General features: G+C 41.0%; 4 protein-coding genes across 15 annotated transcripts in view; 1 reads left to right on the top strand and 3 right to left on the bottom strand.

Annotated features, from left to right (window-relative positions):
- Positions 1–1835: 1835 nt before the first annotated feature.
- Positions 1836–6405, bottom strand: LOC133967487 (claudin-14-like). 5 transcript variants are annotated; one of them, XM_062402966.1, is made up of 5 exons: positions 6209–6405; positions 6049–6098; positions 5663–5723; positions 4128–4390; positions 1836–2819 (listed from the first exon to the last, which is right to left on the bottom strand). In XM_062402966.1, the coding sequence occupies exons 4-5, from the start codon at positions 4359–4361 to the stop codon at positions 2313–2315; spliced, it is 741 nt and encodes a 246-aa protein (XP_062258950.1). In that variant the 5' UTR covers positions 4362–4390; positions 5663–5723; positions 6049–6098; positions 6209–6405; the 3' UTR covers positions 1836–2312. The 5 variants fall into 5 exon arrangements, with proteins under 5 accessions (XP_062258950.1, XP_062258951.1, XP_062258948.1 ...); XM_062402967.1 differs by lacking the exon at positions 6049–6098; XM_062402964.1 differs by lacking the exons at positions 5663–5723; positions 6049–6098; positions 6209–6405 and adding an exon at positions 4480–4762.
- Positions 6406–7242: 837 nt separating this feature from the next.
- Positions 7243–12649, top strand: LOC133967486 (F-box only protein 47-like). Its single transcript, XM_062402962.1, has 10 exons — positions 7243–8061; positions 8182–8343; positions 8452–8528; positions 8929–9003; positions 9316–9424; positions 9749–9922; positions 10181–10330; positions 10825–10967; positions 11183–11342; positions 12272–12649. The coding sequence occupies exons 1-10, from the start codon at positions 7881–7883 to the stop codon at positions 12370–12372; spliced, it is 1332 nt and encodes a 443-aa protein (XP_062258946.1). The 5' UTR covers positions 7243–7880; the 3' UTR covers positions 12373–12649.
- A 76-nt stretch (positions 12650–12725) lies between these two features.
- Positions 12726–16120, bottom strand: LOC133967488 (ADP-ribosylation factor-like protein 6). Of its 6 annotated transcripts, XM_062402970.1 has the most exons (10): positions 15816–16120; positions 15586–15636; positions 15394–15455; positions 15154–15222; positions 14959–15053; positions 14490–14619; positions 13966–14021; positions 13834–13846; positions 13318–13377; positions 12727–13284 (listed from the first exon to the last, which is right to left on the bottom strand). In XM_062402970.1, the coding sequence occupies exons 1-9, from the start codon at positions 15936–15938 to the stop codon at positions 13344–13346; spliced, it is 633 nt and encodes a 210-aa protein (XP_062258954.1). In that variant the 5' UTR covers positions 15939–16120; the 3' UTR covers positions 12727–13284; positions 13318–13343. The 6 variants fall into 6 exon arrangements, with proteins under 6 accessions (XP_062258957.1, XP_062258954.1, XP_062258956.1 ...); XM_062402973.1 differs by having other exon boundaries at positions 12726–13377; positions 14959–15020; XM_062402972.1 differs by lacking the exon at positions 13834–13846.
- Positions 16121–19224: 3104 nt separating this feature from the next.
- Positions 19225–20511, bottom strand: part of LOC133967485 (ephrin type-A receptor 6-like) — a 105702-nt gene continuing 104415 nt past the window's right edge. For all 3 annotated transcript variants that reach the window (XM_062402960.1, XM_062402959.1, XM_062402961.1), the window contains exon 15: positions 19225–19823. In XM_062402960.1, the coding sequence (XP_062258944.1) occupies positions 19709–19823 (115 nt within the window). In that variant the 3' untranslated portion in view covers positions 19225–19708. The remainder of the gene's footprint in view (positions 19824–20511) is intronic.

The following is a 20511-nucleotide window of genomic DNA, read 5'->3' as shown; positions in this document are numbered from 1 at the left end:
TGATTTCCCTTTAAATCAACATCTGTCACTTTGGTCAAATGCAGTTAAACATCCAGCCAACACATATTAGTTAAAGGATGCACTTTCATAAACTGACATGATCTTACCTTTTTCCTTTGGAGAAACTGGTTAGAAAAAGACCACTAGAATCAGAAGGTTTTGAAAAAAAAAGTGTCAAGATGTCAAAGAAGATTTCTCTGTTGGTCAAATGTTAAAGGTGCCAAAAGGAAATCCTCCTGGACGCGCAAACCCAATTCTCCTATGTTGATTTTTTAAGTCACCAATGCTTTTCAGAAAGAGGTGGAGTGTGTGTGTGTGAGAGAGAGAGGGAGGGACAGAGAGAGAGAGAGGGTGGAGGTGGGTGGAGATGAATGGGGAGTGGTAGGTTTATTGGGTGCTGTCACGGTGAGTATAGAGGGTGGATGAATGTCTTCCAGGAGCGGGACGAAAATAGCACCTAATAGAAAGCGGCGTGACGCACACGCTCTCCCGGGAAAAATATTTCCAATAGCATAATATCATATTGGCGATGGACAGATCCTTTACTTTTTACAGGCCTGATTTATGATGATGGTTACGCACAGGGTAACCGCGCTTTGCTCCGCGATTAAAGCATCGCGCTTACTCTCCAAACGCTGGCTGCTCGATAGTAATTGTGAGGATGGAGAGGCCTTCGTGGGATTATTTTTTAGTTTATTACCCGGCATAGGACTCTGACGCCTTTACATCAATCCACTCCCAAGTTGTTAAAACACAAAAACTGCTACACCTAGCTGTATTAACAGATTCACGTCATAAGGAAGGATCAATGGTGGCTCAAAGGGTGGTTACTTTTAGTATCTTAAACATATGAGACATAATATTTGGGCACTTTATCTAGCTGCTATGTATTTGTACAATGTGTAGGATGTTACCACTTGTAGTCTATTCACAAAAGGTGAAAAGCAGCAACAATCCCTTCTCTTACGTATGTGCTACTTTAAATACTGAATTATGGGCGTTAACTTCAGTCTGCTTTCCATGGTGCTGAAAAAAGAGGAGTGCACATTTCACAAATGAGAAAACCCACTTCCAACATTTAGGCTATAATAAGTGAATTTGTGGTCTACATACAAAATGGAGAGTTTGTTTTTTTCTGCCATTTATGTCTAATTTGAAAGTTTAAAAATAAGTCTTATAGCTCCTTGTTATAAACAAAGCTGTGCTCTAGTGTGACTGCTGGAAATATGAAAAATTTCTTGCTAGTTTTGTGACACGTCCTCTAATTTGGTGTCTGTGTGGCTGACAGGCTGGGAGACAGAGGACACCCCTAATTGGATGCTTTTCTAACAAATGAGCCACAGAGACGCGTCCACGATGTTACAGGTAGACAGACAGTCTGGAAAAGCTGTATAGATGAGTCATAAATAACTTTCACATTCATGGCTTAAAGATTCAGACTGTGTGTTACTGCCAAACATCAACCAACAGCTTTATCTAAACACAGGACGTAGTCTGAATGAATAACTTATCAGAAGACCTCTGGCGACATCTAGTGGCCTGTAGAAGATGTACGCAAATCAGAATACGGGATTTCAGCGAAGTGAGTCAGAAACAATGAACAGCAGCATACCCCGGTCTTAGCCTCTTTACACTAGCAGCCGTTTTAGAATAGATTTGAAAGGGATCTCTCTCTCTCTCTCTCTCTCTCTCACTCTCTCTCTCTCTGTCTGTATGTCTGTCTGTCTGTCTGTCTATCCATCCATTATGTATGCCTCAGATTATTAGAATCTAACAATAATTCTACCTTAATTTTCTTGGGCCATACAATTATTAAAACACGACGTATGCAAACATTAAATACAATGTGTTTGTTTTATAAATACTGATGTACAGCATTCACTATTACAAAGAGTTAACCCAAACAAAAAAATGGGCTTAAATAAGGAGAAGACATAACAACTGGTAAACTATTATCATGGGTGTTAAAGTTAGAATATGGGAATTGACACAGTCCATCTTTGTGACTAGTTGCAGGACTATGCTGCCACCTTCTGGTCTTTTGGGTGTGTGACAGCTGGCCAACAGGTTTTAGGTCATCAGTTCTCTTCAACACTTGCGTAACTTAAAAACCAGGTCACAGCAAAGTTTGTTAGTCAAGTTTTCCTTATTGGTCAAATATAAAAAGTGAGGGACAGGTCCATTTCCATATCCCCTTTTTTATGGGTAGGTAGGAGAAAAAGATTTACAACAACTTAAAAGAATAAAAAACAAGTTGTAGACTGGACACAGCTCCCATGCCCACAGTGGCTGTGCTCGTATATCCTCCTGCCTCAAACATAGTTATTGAGCCTGTATCCATTGCTGGAAAGGGAGCTAATTGACGGAGTACGATTGTCCTTCAAGGCCTCAGGGGGCTTGTATGGTGGAGCAGGGGGGTATATGTGGTTGAAGGCAGGAGGAGGCGATGATGGTTGACTCCTCTGAATACGAGGTGGACTCCGTGACCTGTCACCACAGCTGCTCCAGCACAGCACCAGCCCTCCACTCAGACTGAGGCAGGCCGAGGCGTATCCGAGGTACACGGCCAGGCCGATCTCATACTTCAGCCCGCTGGGGAGGAAGGGGTCGTAGAAGTCCATTATGATATCATTGGTGGTCCAGCATACAGTGACTAGACAGAGGACACCTGCACAGAGGAAGCATATGCCTCCGCTCATGGCCAGCGGAGACTTAATCAGGGAGCCACGTGCGAAGCGGGTACACTTCATCCCCATCGCAGACACCAGGCATGCCAGGACTGAGGTGATGCAGGAGAGCACCATGAGGGCCCGGGCAGCCTAATGTGTAGGAGAACAATCACTTTTAGAGTTGGGACTGAACCTGCTGTTATGTTTGGACTAGTGAGGATTCCAGGCCCCGTTTAGCAGGGGGAAAAAAGTAGCTTCTTATCATCTAGATAGGAAATTCCTGAATGCCATGAGAGCTGCTTAAAATGTGAAGATTCAAAACTATGACAATTCACAATTTAGATGTTTACCACAAATATTAAGCAATACTACCAACTACCCAGAGTATGAGAAACACTGAAGCTGTAAAATCTGACAGTACAGTACTTAGACATGATTATTATAACAGTTCGTTCAGATGAGGTTTGACAAGGAGTTCAAATTTTCTTCAATACCATGATCCAAGACATTATAATGGAAGATTACATGATGTGTATTTCCTTGTCTGTGAATAAATCTTAAGCAAACAAATGTAATATGTTTTTGTTTAGCCACAGCCAACTTTGTTAAACATTCAGTGTTTCCTGAAATCCTATGACCACAATGCTGCAAGGTCAGTTCCATTTTTGGTCACTCATAAGCCCAGTTGGTGACAAAAAAAGCTTACGACACAAAGACCTTTAAACATAATAAGGGTGAATGAAGTAAAAATAGCTGTTCATGTATTTATACAAACAGCAGTGCAGACTCTGTGACCAGAAATAATAAGATAGTAAGTAAAGTAATGAAACACAGGGCAGAACTTATTCTGAGAGTCTGTATCAATTAACTGCACTTTGTCCTTTGGCAGGTTCAGTATTCAATCAATCAAAGCACTGGTTAATCAATACATCAACACATAGTTTCTCTAGAAAAGTCACATTTGGATTTGGACATTAACATAATTTTATTTTAAGAATTTGTTCAGCGTTTTATTGAACATATCGCACACAGGTGTAACTTAATTGTAACTCTCTTGGTTTCCCTCAAATACTTCCATCTACCATTCTGAGCAATCATTCAACAATTGCATGAACTCAACAGGTAATGGGTAAGAATAATCTTCTGAATATTTACCCAATAAATCTGAGAAACTGTTTTGTCTGTAAAATGTAATAAAATGTTTAAAAAACAAAGCCATTATGATTTCTAAGATGTCTGCCAGCCTCTGAAATTCAGTAAATATTGGAATGAAAATGATCTTAAGCAGTGAAAGCATAACTAAAGCATGACGACATTTCTGCTCAAACAATTACCGAAACCATTCAGCTATAATTAATTTCAGTTTTTCTTTGGGTAAAATACATTAAGATACATGCACACATGATACTTTCAGTTGCCTGATCTTAATGCTGTCACTAAATGGTGTATATGCAGTACCTGCAGGTCCTGTGGCAGTGCCAGCAGAGATCTATACACCTCACATTGATAAATGCCAGTGCTGTGCCACACACACTCCATCCACAGGCCTTTCATGTAGGCGGTGGCTGTGATGATGTTGGGGCCCACATAGGCAGTGCTGCGCCAGTGGGGAAGCAGAGTCGCAGCCACGGTTCCCACAAACCCCAGCAGGCCCAAGAAGAAGCCGAGGAGCTGAACCGCCATGCTGGCCATGATTGTTTTCAGTCGGGCAGACGCTCAAACTGCAAAGTACAAAGAGACAGTCACAGCTGATGAGCATGTACACACATGGGGAGACAATCTGGAAAAAAAAGCTGTATATGTCAATCACCAGGAATATAAACTGAAGTCAAGAAAATGATGATTTAATTATCTGCACCACATGAAACTGAGCACTTTTTGGAACCAAGCTACAGTCCCCCAGGCTGCAGATGTGGCTGGATTCCTCCTTTCATCGGCATGGTCCCCAGCAGTGGAGCAAATTCCCCTGAGCTGACATCCAGCCACAGAGTCAGTGTCTCTGGAGCAGCGCAGGCAGAAACAGCAGTGGAAACTTTCAGTATTCTGTCATCATTCTCTGGTGAGTGGCAGATGACTGCATCTGTAACTAATGAGAGCGTTGTTCGGCTTCACCTGCTCAACGCGCCCCTCAGGAGGGCAAACCACAGCAGGCTATTTGTCGAGCTCTGCACGCCCCCCCTCAGGAAGGGAGAGAGGGGAAATTAAACATTTACAGAAAGCGCCCAAGCTGAGAGTCGCGGTTATAAACCACTAACTTTGAACATTTTTCACAGCTCTGCAGGGTATATGAGAGAGTTGATGACAGAGCGGGGCTCCAGACTGTGGCAGGAAGAGATTGTTGTTGTTCTAATGGGCCGAACTCTATTATGTCCAATTATTCTCCGTCATCATCTGGGACTTTTGTCACACATATTCCACAGCTGTTTCCCCCTAGATCCAGGCCTCAAGTAATGATGCCCCCCCACGCAGTAAGAAAATAGGTAGTTAAGCATTTACTTTCCGGTCCCTCCTCAACGTTTTGAACAAAATGTTCTCTTGGTGAAAAGATCCTGAATAATGAGCAGGCGAAATATTTTACACCAAAGACAACTCAAGTCTAAAAAATACAATAGTAACATAGCAAAAAATACTTCTTACATTAGAAAGAGTCTGTTTTGCCTGCAAACACTATAAATGTAAGAACCAGAGAAAAAACAAACCATTGTTTTTTAGACTTCCTCAGAGAGCAGAGGCTGTTTATAAAGCCTGGTTGTTGTTCAGTGGTAGACCTGGTGCCGTTGGGACCTCTTACTGTAAATATCACAGATACAGGCCTCATTGTGCTGCCTAAATAATCGACTACACAGGAGACATAACAAGTCTAAGCAAAGCTGTTACAAGCATCTTGATTCATTTTGGTTCGCATCCAAAGTCACTGTGGAAACATCCAATTTGGATCATCTGCCATTTCTATGATGTAGAATTAACATACCATCCATATTTTGGATACTCACCCACAGGGTTACATGAGGACTACAGAGCCTTGGTCACAGGTGTCCAGACGGCACACTCGTCCTAAATGATGGAGACATAGTTAGAGGAGTTCCAGAGAAATAAGGTCAGTGGCATTGATTCCACACTGACCAGCTCCTTCTGTCTCTGCCTCTGCTTAAACTGACGTGTGTGTGTGTGTGTGTGTGTGTGTGTGTGTCTGGCCTGTCAAATAAATGACTGGCGAGATAATATCATTGGCATTATCCCTGTCAGTGCCGGGAGCATCATGTCAGAGATGACATGAGAGAAAGCACTGCTGCTGACATGTTGCTCCCGACAGATAAACAGGGCGGATGTCAACTGTCGGAGGCAGAGCAGAGACAGACAGAGGAGATATTGTCCTCACTGGTTGGGCTGGTTTACTCCCAGTAACTCAGCTCCCTGAATATCCCGAATCTGTGGATAGCAATGAAAATACAAGGGAAGAATAAATGAAATGCCGATTTCATAAGGTAGCCTACAAATTCACGTAGTCATTTGACTTTGTGGTAATGTGGTGTACTCACTGTGTAAGCCGCCGGGTGAGGTCAGTCAAGGCTTCACTTCTATCCTGAGTTCATCTTCCAAGTCCATCTTCTCGCTTGGTGGTTGTTATCTCTCTGTCCCAACCCACCGTGACATCCTGTCAGGACACTGGAGCCTTCTCGTTGCCCTTCTCCTGGGTCCTCTGTGTAGTGTTCAGCTCTCTGTCAGAGCCCTGTAGTGCAGGGATGATCCTCTCCAAGGTCCGCCTGTGGGAGACGCCATTTGAATGTAGAACACTTAATAGTCTTAGCTAAGCAGAGTAATCCTGTGATTAGCAGCTGAGCATAGCTGGTTTTGAAGCACACACTGCTGGAGGGCAGGGAGGCCATGTCGACCGTGTAACACAGGCCGTTCTTATTTCGAAGACTCTTTTATGTGCGTAGAGGTTCGGAAAGCTGCAAACTTCTCTGTACTACGCACACACACCCTTTTCATGATGTGTATACACAGAAGAGTAACTCAAGGCAGAAGCGGCCTACTTTGAAGACCACACACACACACGCACAGACACACACTAGCCTTGTATGTTGTTTCTCACATTAGCTAACTATGCTTTCTTTGTTTTTGATATTATTACAGTGCAGAGTTTAAGGGTCATAATGAAAAGCAGGGGTTTTTAAAATTATATGGTAATATTACTACTTTATTCTTCCAATATCACAACTTTAACATGACTTTATTCTTGTATTGGATATTTTGACATCCTTCTCATAAGACATTTAAATCCTTGTAATATAACAACTTTATTCATGTGCTAGTGTGACTTTGATAATGTAATACTATGACCTCATGCTCTTGATATGTTACTTTAATCTTGTTATATTGAGACTCCATTATTATATTACAAATGTATTCTTGTACTTATACGAAATAATTGTCGTAACATAATAACGTCATCACAACTTTATTCTTGTTATAGTACAATTTTATTGTCAAAGTACAAAAACTCTATTTGTATAATATTACAACTTAACTCCTGTAATAGTAAAACTTTTTACTTACAAGGTTACGACCATATCATTTATAGACTTCCTTATCATAGTATAACAAAGTTTATTCTTGTAACATTGGGACTTTATTCTGGAAATCTGTTCGTTCATTCCCCTTTTATGCAGCGCTAGTACTTTGTTGTACTTCAGTGACATTTTAATAAGTTCCATTAACATGCAACAGGTAAGTTTGTGAATAATACTTCATGAAAACTTTATAAACTACTTGAACTCGTTATTGTTTTCTTACAGGAAGACGAAACAAGTTAGAGACTTAAGTTTATTCTACTGTGAGTGAACTACGCTTGATCATTTGGCGCTGCAGTGACCGGCTCATCACAGAAAGCTAGCACAGAGCTAACACAAATCTAACACAAAGCTAGCAGAGAGCTAACAGGCTGCTAACACAGAGCTAACCTACTTTTACAGCTGACATCAACCGTCTCTAAGTTTAAAGTATCAGTAAGATGTGTTTACATTGTTCTGCCACTACTTAAATTGAAGCGTTCATAAAGTTAGCCAGCGTTAGTTTGTCAAGAGTTCAGTTTAGCTAGCGCTAGCTCGGTTAGCTTGTGACTTGGCCGAGTTGGTTCTAGCAGTAGTCAGAGGAGTTTTGGTTAAGTTAGCTAATGTTTTCTTTAACTCTGCAGTGGACTCAGTGAGGATGGTCATGGTGAAGAAAGCTTTGAGAAATGACCGCAGGTACACGCTGATGTACAGCAGGCACAGGAGGAGTGTTGCCCCGGCCAGAACCATCAGGACCCGCAGCCAGGTGGTCAGCAGCAGCAGCTCCCTCCACACGCTCCCACCGGAGGTGTTCAACCTGATCCTGGATCAGCTGTCAGGTGAGAAAGTTTAGTTTAGTGATTATATGTTTGTCAATGAAACACTTTCATTATTTGTTTCTGTCACGTTTGCTCCAGTTTCATAAAATGTTTGTGAATGAACATGCTTGTTCTTGTCAGTTCTGGAGATCAGTGTCTTCAGCATGGTGTCCAAAGAAATCACCCAATGCATCTTGGACTACATCTCCACTGTGGCCTGGAAGAATAAAATGATCAACCAAAGTTTTCACCACTCCACCTGCAAGGAGCAGTTATCCACTATTGGACACTACAGAAATCTGGGTATGAAGCAGTTATATAAGGGATAGAAGCTGTGAAATGAAACAACGGGAGAGACCAGAATTTAACATTTCTTTACTTAAATAAATTGCATTTTTTTGACTGTCTCAGGTTTATTATTCAAGAGATGTACACTTCTCCTGCCAACTAAGGAAAGATTGAAGTTTATCTTTAAGACGTTCTCTCAGGTAAGAAATGTGATTAGATGTAAGAACAGCATATTGTGTGAAGTAGTTAAGTCTCTTTTTATTTTGATGGAAGCCAAAGAGAATAGAAATCGGCTATCTAGCTAAGGCAAGCTTATTTTACACATTTAGTAGAGATGAAAAATCACTTTGCTCTAAAAATGTCAGATTCATAATTCGATTTGTAGGCAGACTATGTATCCAGCTGTTGTAGTTTTTACACCTGGTTTAATTGTTTTCATTGTTAACAGCACTAAGCAGTACAATTGTTAGTAAAGAGTACCGTGATGATTTTAAGTTGCATTATTACATATGTCACTATTGCACAAGCCTCCATACTTATTGTTGATGGTATTAAATGGGCAGATTAATCTCCCAGAAATGCCCTAATGATTTATTTCAGATTCCCTGCTTCATGTTAGAGCTGTGTCAAATTCCCAACTGCATCGGCTTCTCCAGCTGTGGTGTCTTTCTCAAGGTGAGAGACTCATATAAAGACTTTAAATTGTCTAGTAAAGTGATCCTTCATGTAAATAAAGGAAATCAATATTCAGATACAGCTAGGCAACATAATCGCAGGCTGACTCCATCAAACCCGAAGGCGTCCTCTCTTGCATTCACCCTCCTAGTTGGAGCCTAGTAAAGTGACATGCCGAAGTGCAGCACCAGGCAGAGATTATGAATCTAAATCGTCAGTTTTTTACAATAAAATGTCATAAGGCTCAAAAGAATGAATAAACTTTATCAAGACTAATGGTTTTCTTGCTTTTTGTGTACCGTCCCTTTAAAGACAGTGATTGCAGGCTGGGATGAGCTGGAGTGTCACAGAGTGTTCAACTTCCTGTGTGAGCTCACAAACCTGCTGCAAAAAGTGGAGGCAGTTATCGCTGCAAAACCAGGTGTGTGTTTTAAGTGTGTCTTGGTGTGAAAACACTGCTGAGTGTTGAAGAGGCTGGAGTGGGTTCTCTCCATCAAACCCACTGTGTCCAGTCTGTTATACTTGCATGTCGTTCATTTCAGTCTCCCTGCCTCAGATCCAGGGTGGTGAAGGAAGTTTTGAGCAGAAGTTAGTTTAAAGTCTGAGTTGTTTGAACAACAGAGAAGAGGATGAGCCAATAGCAGTGTTTCCTCTCTTCTCTTGGCCTTCTCCTGATGAGGCTTGTGAAATTCTGGAGCATGTTACAAAAAACATGTTGTCTTACTTTCTTAATGTCTGACATCAGGGGTGAGGAGGTACCAGGAGGTGCAGTTCCGTCTGTTCTGTCGTCAGGTTCTGTTGGATCCGTGGCTGAACCAGCCAGAATGTCAGTTCTGGCTCACACAACTTCTGAGGCCTTGGCCCCTGGTCACCCAGGCTCACTTGCTGTTCATCCTCTACGGACCACAGCTGCCTGAGGGTAAGATCACTGTTAACACTCTCTGTTTAATAACAGCTAGTAAAATCGATCAATTTATTTGACTTAATGAGAACAGGCCTCATTTTTGGACAGATGTTAGTTTGGCTGAGATTGATGTTTCTTGATTCGTTTATACTCACACCGTGAGAACTTGTTCAAACTGTTGTTCTTTGCTAAGTTTTTCTTTGCAATCTATCTAATAATTCCCCAAATATCTATGTAGAAGAGTTTTAAGTGTGAGTTTCTCTCTACATGCAGGTACACTGGGCTGGCAGGGTGTGTTAGAGACAGGGCTGCCTCACACCACCCTGTGGGACCTGGCCCAGGCCATCCTCCTGCTGTTAGGCAAACTAGAAGTTAAAGGCTGGAGCAACGAATCCATGCTGGCAATCCTGGAGGAGCTCATCGGTATGATACTTCAGTGGTTATTAAATGTGTTCATGTTGTAGACCTTCAGATAGACAGACCACAAAATGACACAGTATTTAAATTGGTATTTATCATAGTATAGTGTTAATTAGATATATATGCTGCCCCAAGTTAAGGGATTCAAGTATCTTGGGGTCTTGTTCACAAGTGAAGATGGATCTGGATATTGAAAGGCTGGTCAGTGCGGCGTCAGTAGTAAAGAAGGCTTTGTACTTCACCGTTGTGGTGAAGAGGGAGCTGAGCTGAAAGGCAGAGCATCGTATTTACCAATTCGTCTATGTTCCTCACTGTTCGAAGCTCTGGAAAGTGACTGAAAGAACGAGATTGCAAATGCAATTGGCTGAAATGTCAATGTGTTAACTCTGGACTGTATATGTTCTGTCGGAACAGGGGGTTAATACTTCTCAATATATATATGGTACAGATGAATGTATATATTGTGAAACAGATATTTAGATCTTTATCATGTGCAGTCATTCCCCAGCCGTGGCATGTGGAGAACGTGGCTCGTCTCTTGGTTCTGTGCGGCAGCAATCTCTGCTACACCGTCCTGGCCAGCAAGGCCCTGAACGGACGTCTCCAGGAGATCTCCAGACTCATCGTCTACATGATCCTGGTGAGATCATCAGCTGCATACTGTCCCATATCAGGCTTTTAGTGGCCTATAATTGAAAATCCAATCTGTCATCATTGTCCTTTTTTTGATTTGATACAATGCAGTTAGAACACATGATTAGTTGTTGAATATTAGACGTAACATCTCCGTGCCATCAGAGCATTTTTCATAAACCTCATCATATAGTTTTCTGTTTTGCGTGGCTTCATCCTCAGGTGTGTGAGAAGGAGGGCTACCACATGAGCTGGGCGGTGAAGTTGGTACGACAGCTTTGTAACATCTTTAACACCACTCCTGAAAAGTTCCACTTCATCCAAACACTGGAGAACATGTTCGTAGAGGTCACCAGGGAGTTCTTTGATTTTTATGTCATAGGTAAGCAGTTGTACTTTTTAAAGTTTATATTTTATTCCATGAAGTTAGACAGAGGCATTTATTCCTTTTTCATTTTTGTAAAAACAAATCTCAAGTGGCTCAAGCTCAAGTGGATGTTCTCTTTTGTCTTAATTTGACCTCTTAGAGAGAACCCTCTTTTGCCTTTGATTGCTTCCATCCTTTATGTTTTGATAGTGGCCAATAATACCAACAAATGATCTCTTTGCTCATGTGAAAAAACTTACCTGTTTAAGCCCTGCTGTGGAGTATTTATGTTAAGCAGGGCTCTTACGTTCATGAAAACCTGGAAAAGTCATGGAATTGTTAAATGTTTATTTCCAGGCCTGGAAAAAAAAAAATAAAAAAATTAAGTCGCAGAAGTTTTGGGAAGTCATGGAAATTTGTTATATTCATATGTTCAAGTCGTTCATTTACGCTGAGTTTTAAATAATTCATATCCTTTTAAAAGCAATACGCTCAAAATATAAGCAGGCATACTCACTCATACTACTTCAGTGGGAAGTAGGTGGGATAATGTACTAAGCCAGGGTAGTGTAGATTTAACCATGCTCGGCTACAAAAGGAAAGTACATGCCATGGGTTACAACAGACAAGGACTTCAATCAAGCTATTATCTCATTCATGTGTGTAATTTAAGGTATATCGTGAATGCTTAATGAATGAATACGCAAAGATTTCACAAAAAGCTTGGTCAGGAAAATTTGGTTTAAAGTTATTGAAAAGTCATGGAAAAGTCATGGAAATCCATTGGTCAAAATGTGTATGAACCCTGATTAAGTGTTTATTTCATTTATTTACGCTTGTCATTTAGTCACATAACTCTCTACCACTTTGAAGTTATATTCTGTAAACCTGTCGTTCACAGACCTTCAGGTGAGTGACCTTTTCCATAACACAATGTGTTCCAGGGAACCACCTTGGAGACAGGGAGAATTTCCAGACCCTGTGTATCCTCATGGAGTCCAGCGCTCGCTTCCACACCAAATTCCTCCACATGCTGCTGAAATAGGACTGAAAGTGACACGATGTGGAGCAGAGTAAGAAGAGATGGAGGAGAAAGACAATAACGAAGAGAGTAACTATAGAGAGAAAGCGAGCGATAAGATGTTTACAACAGTCCTAAGAACAGTGGTGGTGTTGCCATGGTTGGTTTGAAAGTTCAGATAAATCAGAAGATGCATTTTGCTGACAGTTCACTAAATGCTATAAACAAGATAGCATTTGCTTAATTATTTAAACAAACAAAGTTATTTATACAAGTGACATTTGTCTCAATTCAATATCTTGTTCGCCTTTAACATCTTGGATTTTTATAAACAGTTCTTAATATTTATAAATTAACAGTAACAATATTTATTTGATTCTATTTATTCACATTTCCTCTCTGTGTAAATATAGTTGTGATACAGTTATAACATTGTTTTTGTATAGTTTAATAAATGTATATATTTTCAGTTCTAATTTGTCTTCATTTGAAAAAACAGAAACACAGCAAGCACATATTTTTACATCCACCAGGTAGAACAATATTCAGTGGTGACATTAGTATCTAAAATAAATAAGTTGAAGAAATTAATCAATTGTGTCATGGGATAAAAAAGGAGTTCCAGGAAATGTTATGAATAACATTTTTCAATGTTTTTATTTAAAAGCAATACAATCAGACTGTTTACATTTGCTTACTCTGTCATGTGAGCACAACATAGAGCTTTAACTTTAAACACAGTAGTCATACAAATTATACTATAGTACTTTTTTAAAGAAACATGGTGTCAAACTTTTAGCATGAACAGGAAGTACTAGGCTACTTCACATTGAAGATTAAGGCCTGCAACATCAAGTGTGATTAATACTTCGTGAGGTGGATGAGACTGAGATCACTGCGTCCACGACTCGTCCACGACTCGTCCACGACTCGTCCTCGACTCGTCCACGACTCGTCCACGACTCGTCCACGACTCGTCCCCGGTCACAAAACTTTCAGTCGTTCATTTGTTCATTGTTTTGATGTGATCTATGAAAAAAATAGAAAAATGAACAATTCTCTATGGAGCCTGGTGATTGCTTCATATCTGTTTGGATACAGGTTCAAAATTAAAAGCAACAGTCAAACTTATTGAAGTTTGAACATGAAATGAAAAACATTACATTTAAGCTTTACTTAATAAGCCTTATTAACCATGCGCTATATTGGAATGTGTTAGGTTTGAAGTAGCATCAGTGCATCTACTTTCAAATTGGACAAAGGTCAAAACGTTTACCACAGCATATACAATACACAGACCTCGTTTGGATTGGATTTATCTAGCGGAGGTTGAGTGATTTAAAAATTACAGAATTTTTTCTCTTCAGCTCAGTATTGTTTTTGGGACCTCACACATTTTTAAATCCTATCCAGAAGGACAATGATATTCAATCTACCACCACAATCACTTCACATGTTGACACTAGACAGCACCATGAGACTTACTGTGCAATTTGCTCTACAAGTGTGGGAAGAAAAGACACAATCTCAATAAGGCTTCAGGCAGCATTTGAACATTGATATTGAAATGTTCTCTTTAGACCAAAGCTTGATAGTCTGATTTATCAGCTGTGTTACCATGCAGCCAGTCCAGCCCTTCCTGGAGGCCCTCTCCCTTGATAGCATTGCTGGCACTGAAAAAAAAAAAAAAGATGTCAAGGAGTTAATCTCTTCGTGGTACACGTTTGCTTTCTCATGACATTTCTGGGATCCTGGATGTGTAAAGCTGTCTAGCTCTTAATCCATCTGCCTCCCATCTGGCTAATGAGTAAACAGGGTGGAAAACGCATGCACATGAATTAGAGCTGCTCTTTGTGTGTTGCTCCCAATAATGTTTAACCTGTGAGCAGCGGACAGAAATAGGAAACAGAACCAGAAAAAGACCAGAGTAAATGTTTAAGACTTCAAGCTTTGGAAGCACAACATGTTTTTGATGGGAAGTTACCAAGTTACCAACTAAATGCACCCAAATACCTTCATTAGGAGATGATTCATCAGGGTGAATATTATCAGAATAAAGTGGCCACATGACCACAGTACTGTAAAGCCCAAAACACAAGAAATCTGAGCTAAACATTGGAGCTATTTGACAGATGTGTTACCAGATGTGCCAGGGTTTGTCTCGGATGTTCTCCAACGACAACATCTGTGAGACCTTGACAGAAGACATGGCGTCCCGTAGGTCCGTCTTGTTAGCAAAGAACAATACCGGTATCCTTTTGCTGCGGATATCTGGATGATAAGAAACACATGTTCGCTATTGAGATCATAGCCAAGAGAAAATATCAAAAAGATGAAATGATGACTGATACTTTGGGATGATAGTTTCAAGATAGCTACATTTAGAATGTATCTTGTGTGTGTGTGTGTTGGGTAAAGATTTACAATAGAGAACTCAAACTAAATAATCAATGTATTGTTTTGCATAAAGAAATGATGATAAATAATATAAGGGTGGTCTCCATTTTTTCACAGTTAAAGCCTAAACCATGCCAGATCCCTATAGTCCAAAATATATCTTAGTAAACAGTATCCTGCAGGCATTGTAAACATGTCAGAAGTGTTTTGTACCCTCGTGGTTGAGAAAAATATCGAGCTCCTCTTTGGCAACGACCATCCTCAGTTTGTCTCCGCTGTCGATGACAAAGATGATGGCGTGACTCTCTCTGAGGGACACAGGAGCACAGACGTTACAACCGACACACAACCCTGCTAATATGTGTTTAATATTTAGTATGAGTGACGGGCGGATTGTGTGTTTCATACTTGTAGTAATGCTCCCACAGGTTTCTGTATCTGCTCTGCCCGGACATATCAAACACTGTGAACGACAGGCTGCTCGCAGAGGGAGGGAGAGGAGGGAGAGGAGGGAGAGGATGGAGAGAAGGGAGAGGAGGGAGAGGAGGTAGAGGAGGGAGATCAGCTCAGGATGATGCTGCTTCAGTCATTTAATACATTATTTTTGAAGGTCGGTTGGAACACATTTTAATATCGGTGGGATTCTACCTTGAACTCTTGAACTTTTCAATGTTGAAGCCAATTGTTGGGACTATTTCTTGTGCCTGGGTCTGCATGCGGCCACACACACACACACACACACACACACACACACACACACACACACACACAAACAGACAAGTAATGGCAATAGTACGTCAACAAGTACATGGTATGAGGAGAGTATGATAGGGGCTTTACCTGACTAACATGTTTCCACTCCTCTGACAATGGGCCTACATGATTCGCACGCTGAAAACAAGCAATCAGTGAATGATTGCAGTGAAATGAAGAAGATGTTGAAAGGCCTTCTCATTGCGTTGAAAAGATTAGTGTTTGTATGACAAGTCTTTGTGCGCTCACAGGTCAGGACTACATGAAAAAAGGCCTCACACTAAACTCACAACGTAGCCTCAGTGTCGTGCACTTACATTAGCCGGCTTCAGCTGGTTGATGATGGTGGTCTTGCCGCTGTTGTCCAGCCCCAAACACAAAACGTTGACCTCTTTCTTCTTCAGGCCGAGCCAGCCCGACAGTTTATCCAGCAGCCCCATGACACTGTGTTATTACCTCTTCACCATTTAAACTTTCAAACACATAACCCCCTAGGTGGTCCAATCACTGGCAATTATGAGACCTACATCTGCAAAATCTCAAAGAAGTGAAAAAATCGAGAATAGCCGCGGCATAGCGTGTCCCCACTCGCAGAGAGTCGTGTCACACGCTGAGAAGCCGCCTGGGCATCCCAGCTGGTGACAGGTAATCCTATTAGGGAGCGAATTAAGCTGTTGTGAACCACCCGGTAACCTGATCATGGTGAATGGAGCTTCCCAGCCCCCCCCCCAATCCAAATGCATTTGATTTATTACTTTAAAGCACATTTTCTGTCAGAGGGGACCATCTTATACCGTCCCCTTGAAGACATAAAACAAAAAGCAGCAGCAGCTCTGGCATCTTCTGAAGTCAAATAAAAAAGTAGCAGTGTGTCAATCTGTTGTGTGTCTGTTGTGTTACTATCAGACTCAAAACATCAGATGGTAGCTTTGTTTTGAATTACAACAAATAAGCAGCAACATTCCAAGATACATTTCCAAATGTCAAAATCAGAAAAAAGGGATCATGGCCACAATAAACTCAAAGGACAGCATAATAATCACAGATTTTTTTTTTGAATTAAATCTGTTTTTGAATTAAATATCTAAAGCTAAAACTGCATTGTAATGAGACAAATTGAATTAGGACTCATTTCATGGCAGCTCTGGAGATACTCACTGGTCCAACAGCGCCATCTCTTGGTAATAAGATACATGTGCTTATGTAAATTTCCTGTTGAAGCCTAAGACAGAATTAATTAAATGTATCACGTGCACAGTGAGAATCGATGAGTGATGTGATATAAATGAGTGTCACTGGTGCGTAGACCCTTTGTGATGTGATCAAAGTTGAAAGGAGGCAAGGCTGAATACTATGGGAAACCTGCCGGGGTCTAGATACTGGTGGTGGTTGGGAGCTGAATGAGAGGAGTGAACTCAAATGGACTCTGGATGTGGAGACTGGAGGCGACTGAGGAGAACGAGCGAGACAGCGAATCACTGAAATGACAGCTGGCAGCGAGAACAACAGATTTAAAGTGCACAGCAACGACATGATTGGCTGAAGAAGATTATGGCAAAAATCTGATTGGATTACCATCCTCATTCAAGAGTCAGCAGGCTAGACGAGGCAGGAAGGGAGAAGAGTTGTGAGTGAATGAGACTTCGAGAAAGTCTCCTGATTGAGCTTCATTTTAAACACAGTTAAATACACGTGACAATTATATTGTTAGATTTAGTTTGTTCATATCTCTGGAAAGAAATTATAAAAACATGTGTTTTATGAAGACATTTTCATTTATGATATATATATATATAATATGAGTGGAGTTGAGCCCTGGTTGCACGGTGACTCTGTCTCTGTGATGAAATGTTAAAGTTCTTCAAGTTTCTCCTGCATTAAAACAACAGTGTTTCACAGCCTGAGAGACAGAAGATAGTATTTCTTCCACTGAATCAATGTCGCTTTCGATTGTCTTTGCTTGGCCCCAGATTTGAAAAACAGAAAAGACAGAAAGAATTGAAACCAAATTAAATGAGCAGTCAACCGCCAGAACTGTTCATCTTTATTTGCAAATAAATATTCGCTGTAACTGCCTCTTACAGTGTGCAAGATCTACAACATCTCTTTGGAAATCATAGAAAAATAAAATACAAGAATTGTAAGTTTACTTGTACTTTGTACAAAAGAACGTTCTAACATTGCTCAGCAGTAGAACATGCTAAACAAACAGCATCTGATATTCTCCGTTATTCTGCAGAGGGGGCGGTGACGGTGGGCGTGGTGTGTACAAATATGTCCACGTGCTGGGATGTGTGCGCGTGCACCTTCCTGCTGCTGGCGGCCGGGATGGATGAGGGACTGTGGCTCAGATCTCTGGATCCACTTTGCCTTTGACTGGAATCACCCAGTTTGTCTTGGAAACCACAGCAGTAGACGAGCGGCCGCTCTCTTTAACATGGATAACAACTCAAACTAATGGCTAGGTCCTTTGACTGCAATGAAACTTACGGCCTACTCTAAAGCATTTCCGTCTTGCGAACTGTAAGGCATTCAGTATGTGTATGTCAATGTGTGTGTGTGTGTGTGTTACTGTTTATGTTAGAATGTCAAATGAAGAATTGTGATGCTGCTGTTGACGCTTATTCTGTCTCCTCCTTCCTGAAAGTCCTTTAACCGGACATCTCCTTCCTTATCACATCACACAAATGATGCTGTCTTCCCTCGCTGCTTTCGACCAATCGGGTTTAAGCTTCTTCTGACGCTCTGCTTCCTGTTCACCATTGATTTAGACAAGGAAAAAAATTGTAAAGACTTCAATGACAGAAACATCTGAATACGTCTGACATCATCTACTGCAGATTTCCACTTAGGACTACGCTTATTCTACACAGATTTTCCTCAAACTGCCACAAACGCCACAACCTTTAACACGACCACAACGTTAGCACGGACTGGAGTGGAGGTCACATTCGCTGGAATCCACCCGGAAGCTTTCACACCTGAGATGGATCAACCCGCTCGGGCGTTATTGGTTCAACTTTGTCCCGGAAGCACGAAAACGATGAATGTGCGCGAAAGGGAATCCTGAAAAACCATCTAGGTACATTTAACTTTGCCAGAAGACGCCTCCTAACCTGTACAGTATCTAGGATCCGTGAACATTCATATGTTAAGACAGTGGAGATGTGTGTACTTTCAGGCAACGTATAACATTCACAAGGCAAAGAGAAAGAAAAGAATAATAATCAGGCCGATCACACAACGGTGAGAACTGCTAAAAAAGTTAGTTATCTGAAGGCAACGGATCCGGTTCTGCGAGCTTACAAGCGCGTGAGGATAAAAACAGGTGGACGGCGCGGGAGCCTCGTGTTTGTTTACATGTCAACAAGAGTTGTCTCATTGCACTGTTTGTTTCTCGCTGAGATACTGAGGTGACTGCATAACACTGTATTGCTGACTTGGATTAAAAAAAAAATCTTAAATAAATAATCTTTTTCAATAATATCCAGATTTACTAGGGCTTTCACATACAGGACTGCACATATATAGATATTAGGTTATGATAATAATTATCGATTAATTGTCTATACACTTTTAAAACATTCAAGACATCTCCATAACTTGCTTCTTTCTTCAAGTATTAGCGTACGGTATTCTCTGGGGGGGGGGGGGGGGGGAGCGGGGGAACGAATAATAAATAAACTGTGATAAATCTTTAAACTCTAAAATAGAAGATGCTGAGGATATTTTTTTTTTCTTCTCAAAAGACAGAACGTTTCGATTGCACACCTGATAGCAGCTACAAGAGCACAAAAGTCATCAGAGCGAGAACAGAGGAAACAAAAGTCAAAACATTCAGTAGATTACGTTTGCAAATCTACATCTCTAGATATTGTTGCTCCACACAAAGAACTGCTGCTGCAACAAGGCATTACATTCCCCTACGTGAGGGCCTGGGTCAGTCTGTTGAGTCTGTCAGGCTGGACCAGTCCGGCACACCGGGACCAGGTTTACTGGGAGAGGGGTGTGTAGTAGAAAAAAAGTCTGGTACTACTGGACTTGAGGGAGCCCACGGGGGCCGTCTGCTGTGCTAAGTCTGTCCAATGACCTCCGGTACGAGGGGGGCTGAGACTCAGGCACAGGCTGGAGACTGTCTCTACTACGGTCTAGACTTCGCTTCCGTCCGGTCCACCTGTCCATCCGTCCCAGCTTGTGTTCATGGTCGTCCTCATACATGGAAACCTTTCTCCTGTTCGTGCAGCAGCTGAAGGCGAAGCGTCTGTAAGCTGCTGATGATCCGCCTCTGGTGGCCGATCAGGTCCACGCCTATACACCTCACATCTCTAGGTCCAGAGGGAAACACAAAGACAGGAGGACACAAAACGCTTTAATTATACTTGTGAGGACTCTACGATAAGATTATTTACACCGAGTGATGATGCACTTTGACTCATCACCATCAATAGTACAAGAGCGTGTGATGAGGATAAACAGAAAGATCTCCCTGTCTTCAGACGTCTCTCTTTTTCATACTGCAAATACTTTAGAATGGTAAGAACACTTTGCATGCAGAGTATATTTGATTTACATCCAGATTTTATTTGTTTTTACTCTCATTTATATTCTACAGATTTTGGACTTGTGTTTTTGTCTTCATTGATCAGGTATTTATTCATAAAACTGAGATTTGGCATCCCCTATTTGAATATCATACAATACCTGTTAATACTGTACTACTTCAGATATATTACTTACTGCTCATAGTTCTTATATCATACAAAAGCTGTTAATACTGTACTATTTCCTTTATTACTGCTCATAGTTCTTATATCATACAATATCTGTCAATACTGTATTATTCCATATATATTTGCTACTGTACATATCTTATTTATTTACATTTCATATACGCACAATACTCTGCACTTTAACTCCTTTTTTTGCAATTCTGGTTAGACGCTAAACTGCATTTCATTGTATACGTACTTGTACTGTGCAATGACAATAAAGTTGAATCTAATCTAATCTAAT

The sequence above is a fragment of the Platichthys flesus genome, chromosome 13 (assembly GCF_949316205.1).
Source record: "Platichthys flesus chromosome 13, fPlaFle2.1, whole genome shotgun sequence".
NCBI classification, from domain to species: Eukaryota; Metazoa; Chordata; class Actinopteri; order Pleuronectiformes; family Pleuronectidae; genus Platichthys; species Platichthys flesus.
The sequence above is the reverse complement of the archived record's forward strand: the minus strand, read 5'-3'. Positions and strand labels throughout refer to the sequence as shown.

Coding starts and splice junctions, on each gene's coding strand:
- LOC133967486 (XM_062402962.1), top strand. CDS start 7,881: ATGGTCATGGTGAAGAAAGCTTTGAGAAATGACCGCAGGTACACGCTG. Junction 8,344..8,451: donor TGGACACTACAGAAATCTGG/GTATGAAGCAGT, acceptor TGACTGTCTCAG/GTTTATTATTCAAGAGATGT. Junction 11,343..12,271: donor CTTTGATTTTTATGTCATAG/GTAAGCAGTTGT, acceptor AATGTGTTCCAG/GGAACCACCTTGGAGACAGG.
- LOC133967487 (XM_062402966.1), bottom strand. CDS start 4,361: ATGGCCAGCATGGCGGTTCAGCTCCTCGGCTTCTTCTTGGGCCTGCTG. Junction 2,820..4,127: donor CACTGCCACAGGACCTGCAG/GTACTGCATATA, acceptor CCTACACATTAG/GCTGCCCGGGCCCTCATGGT.
- LOC133967488 (XM_062402970.1), bottom strand. CDS start 15,938: ATGGGGCTGCTGGATAAACTGTCGGGCTGGCTCGGCCTGAAGAAGAAA. Junction 15,456..15,585: donor AGTGGAAACATGTTAGTCAG/GTAAAGCCCCTA, acceptor GGCCGCATGCAG/ACCCAGGCACAAGAAATAGT. Junction 15,223..15,393: donor GAAAAGTTCAAGAGTTCAAG/GTAGAATCCCAC, acceptor CTCTGCGAGCAG/CCTGTCGTTCACAGTGTTTG.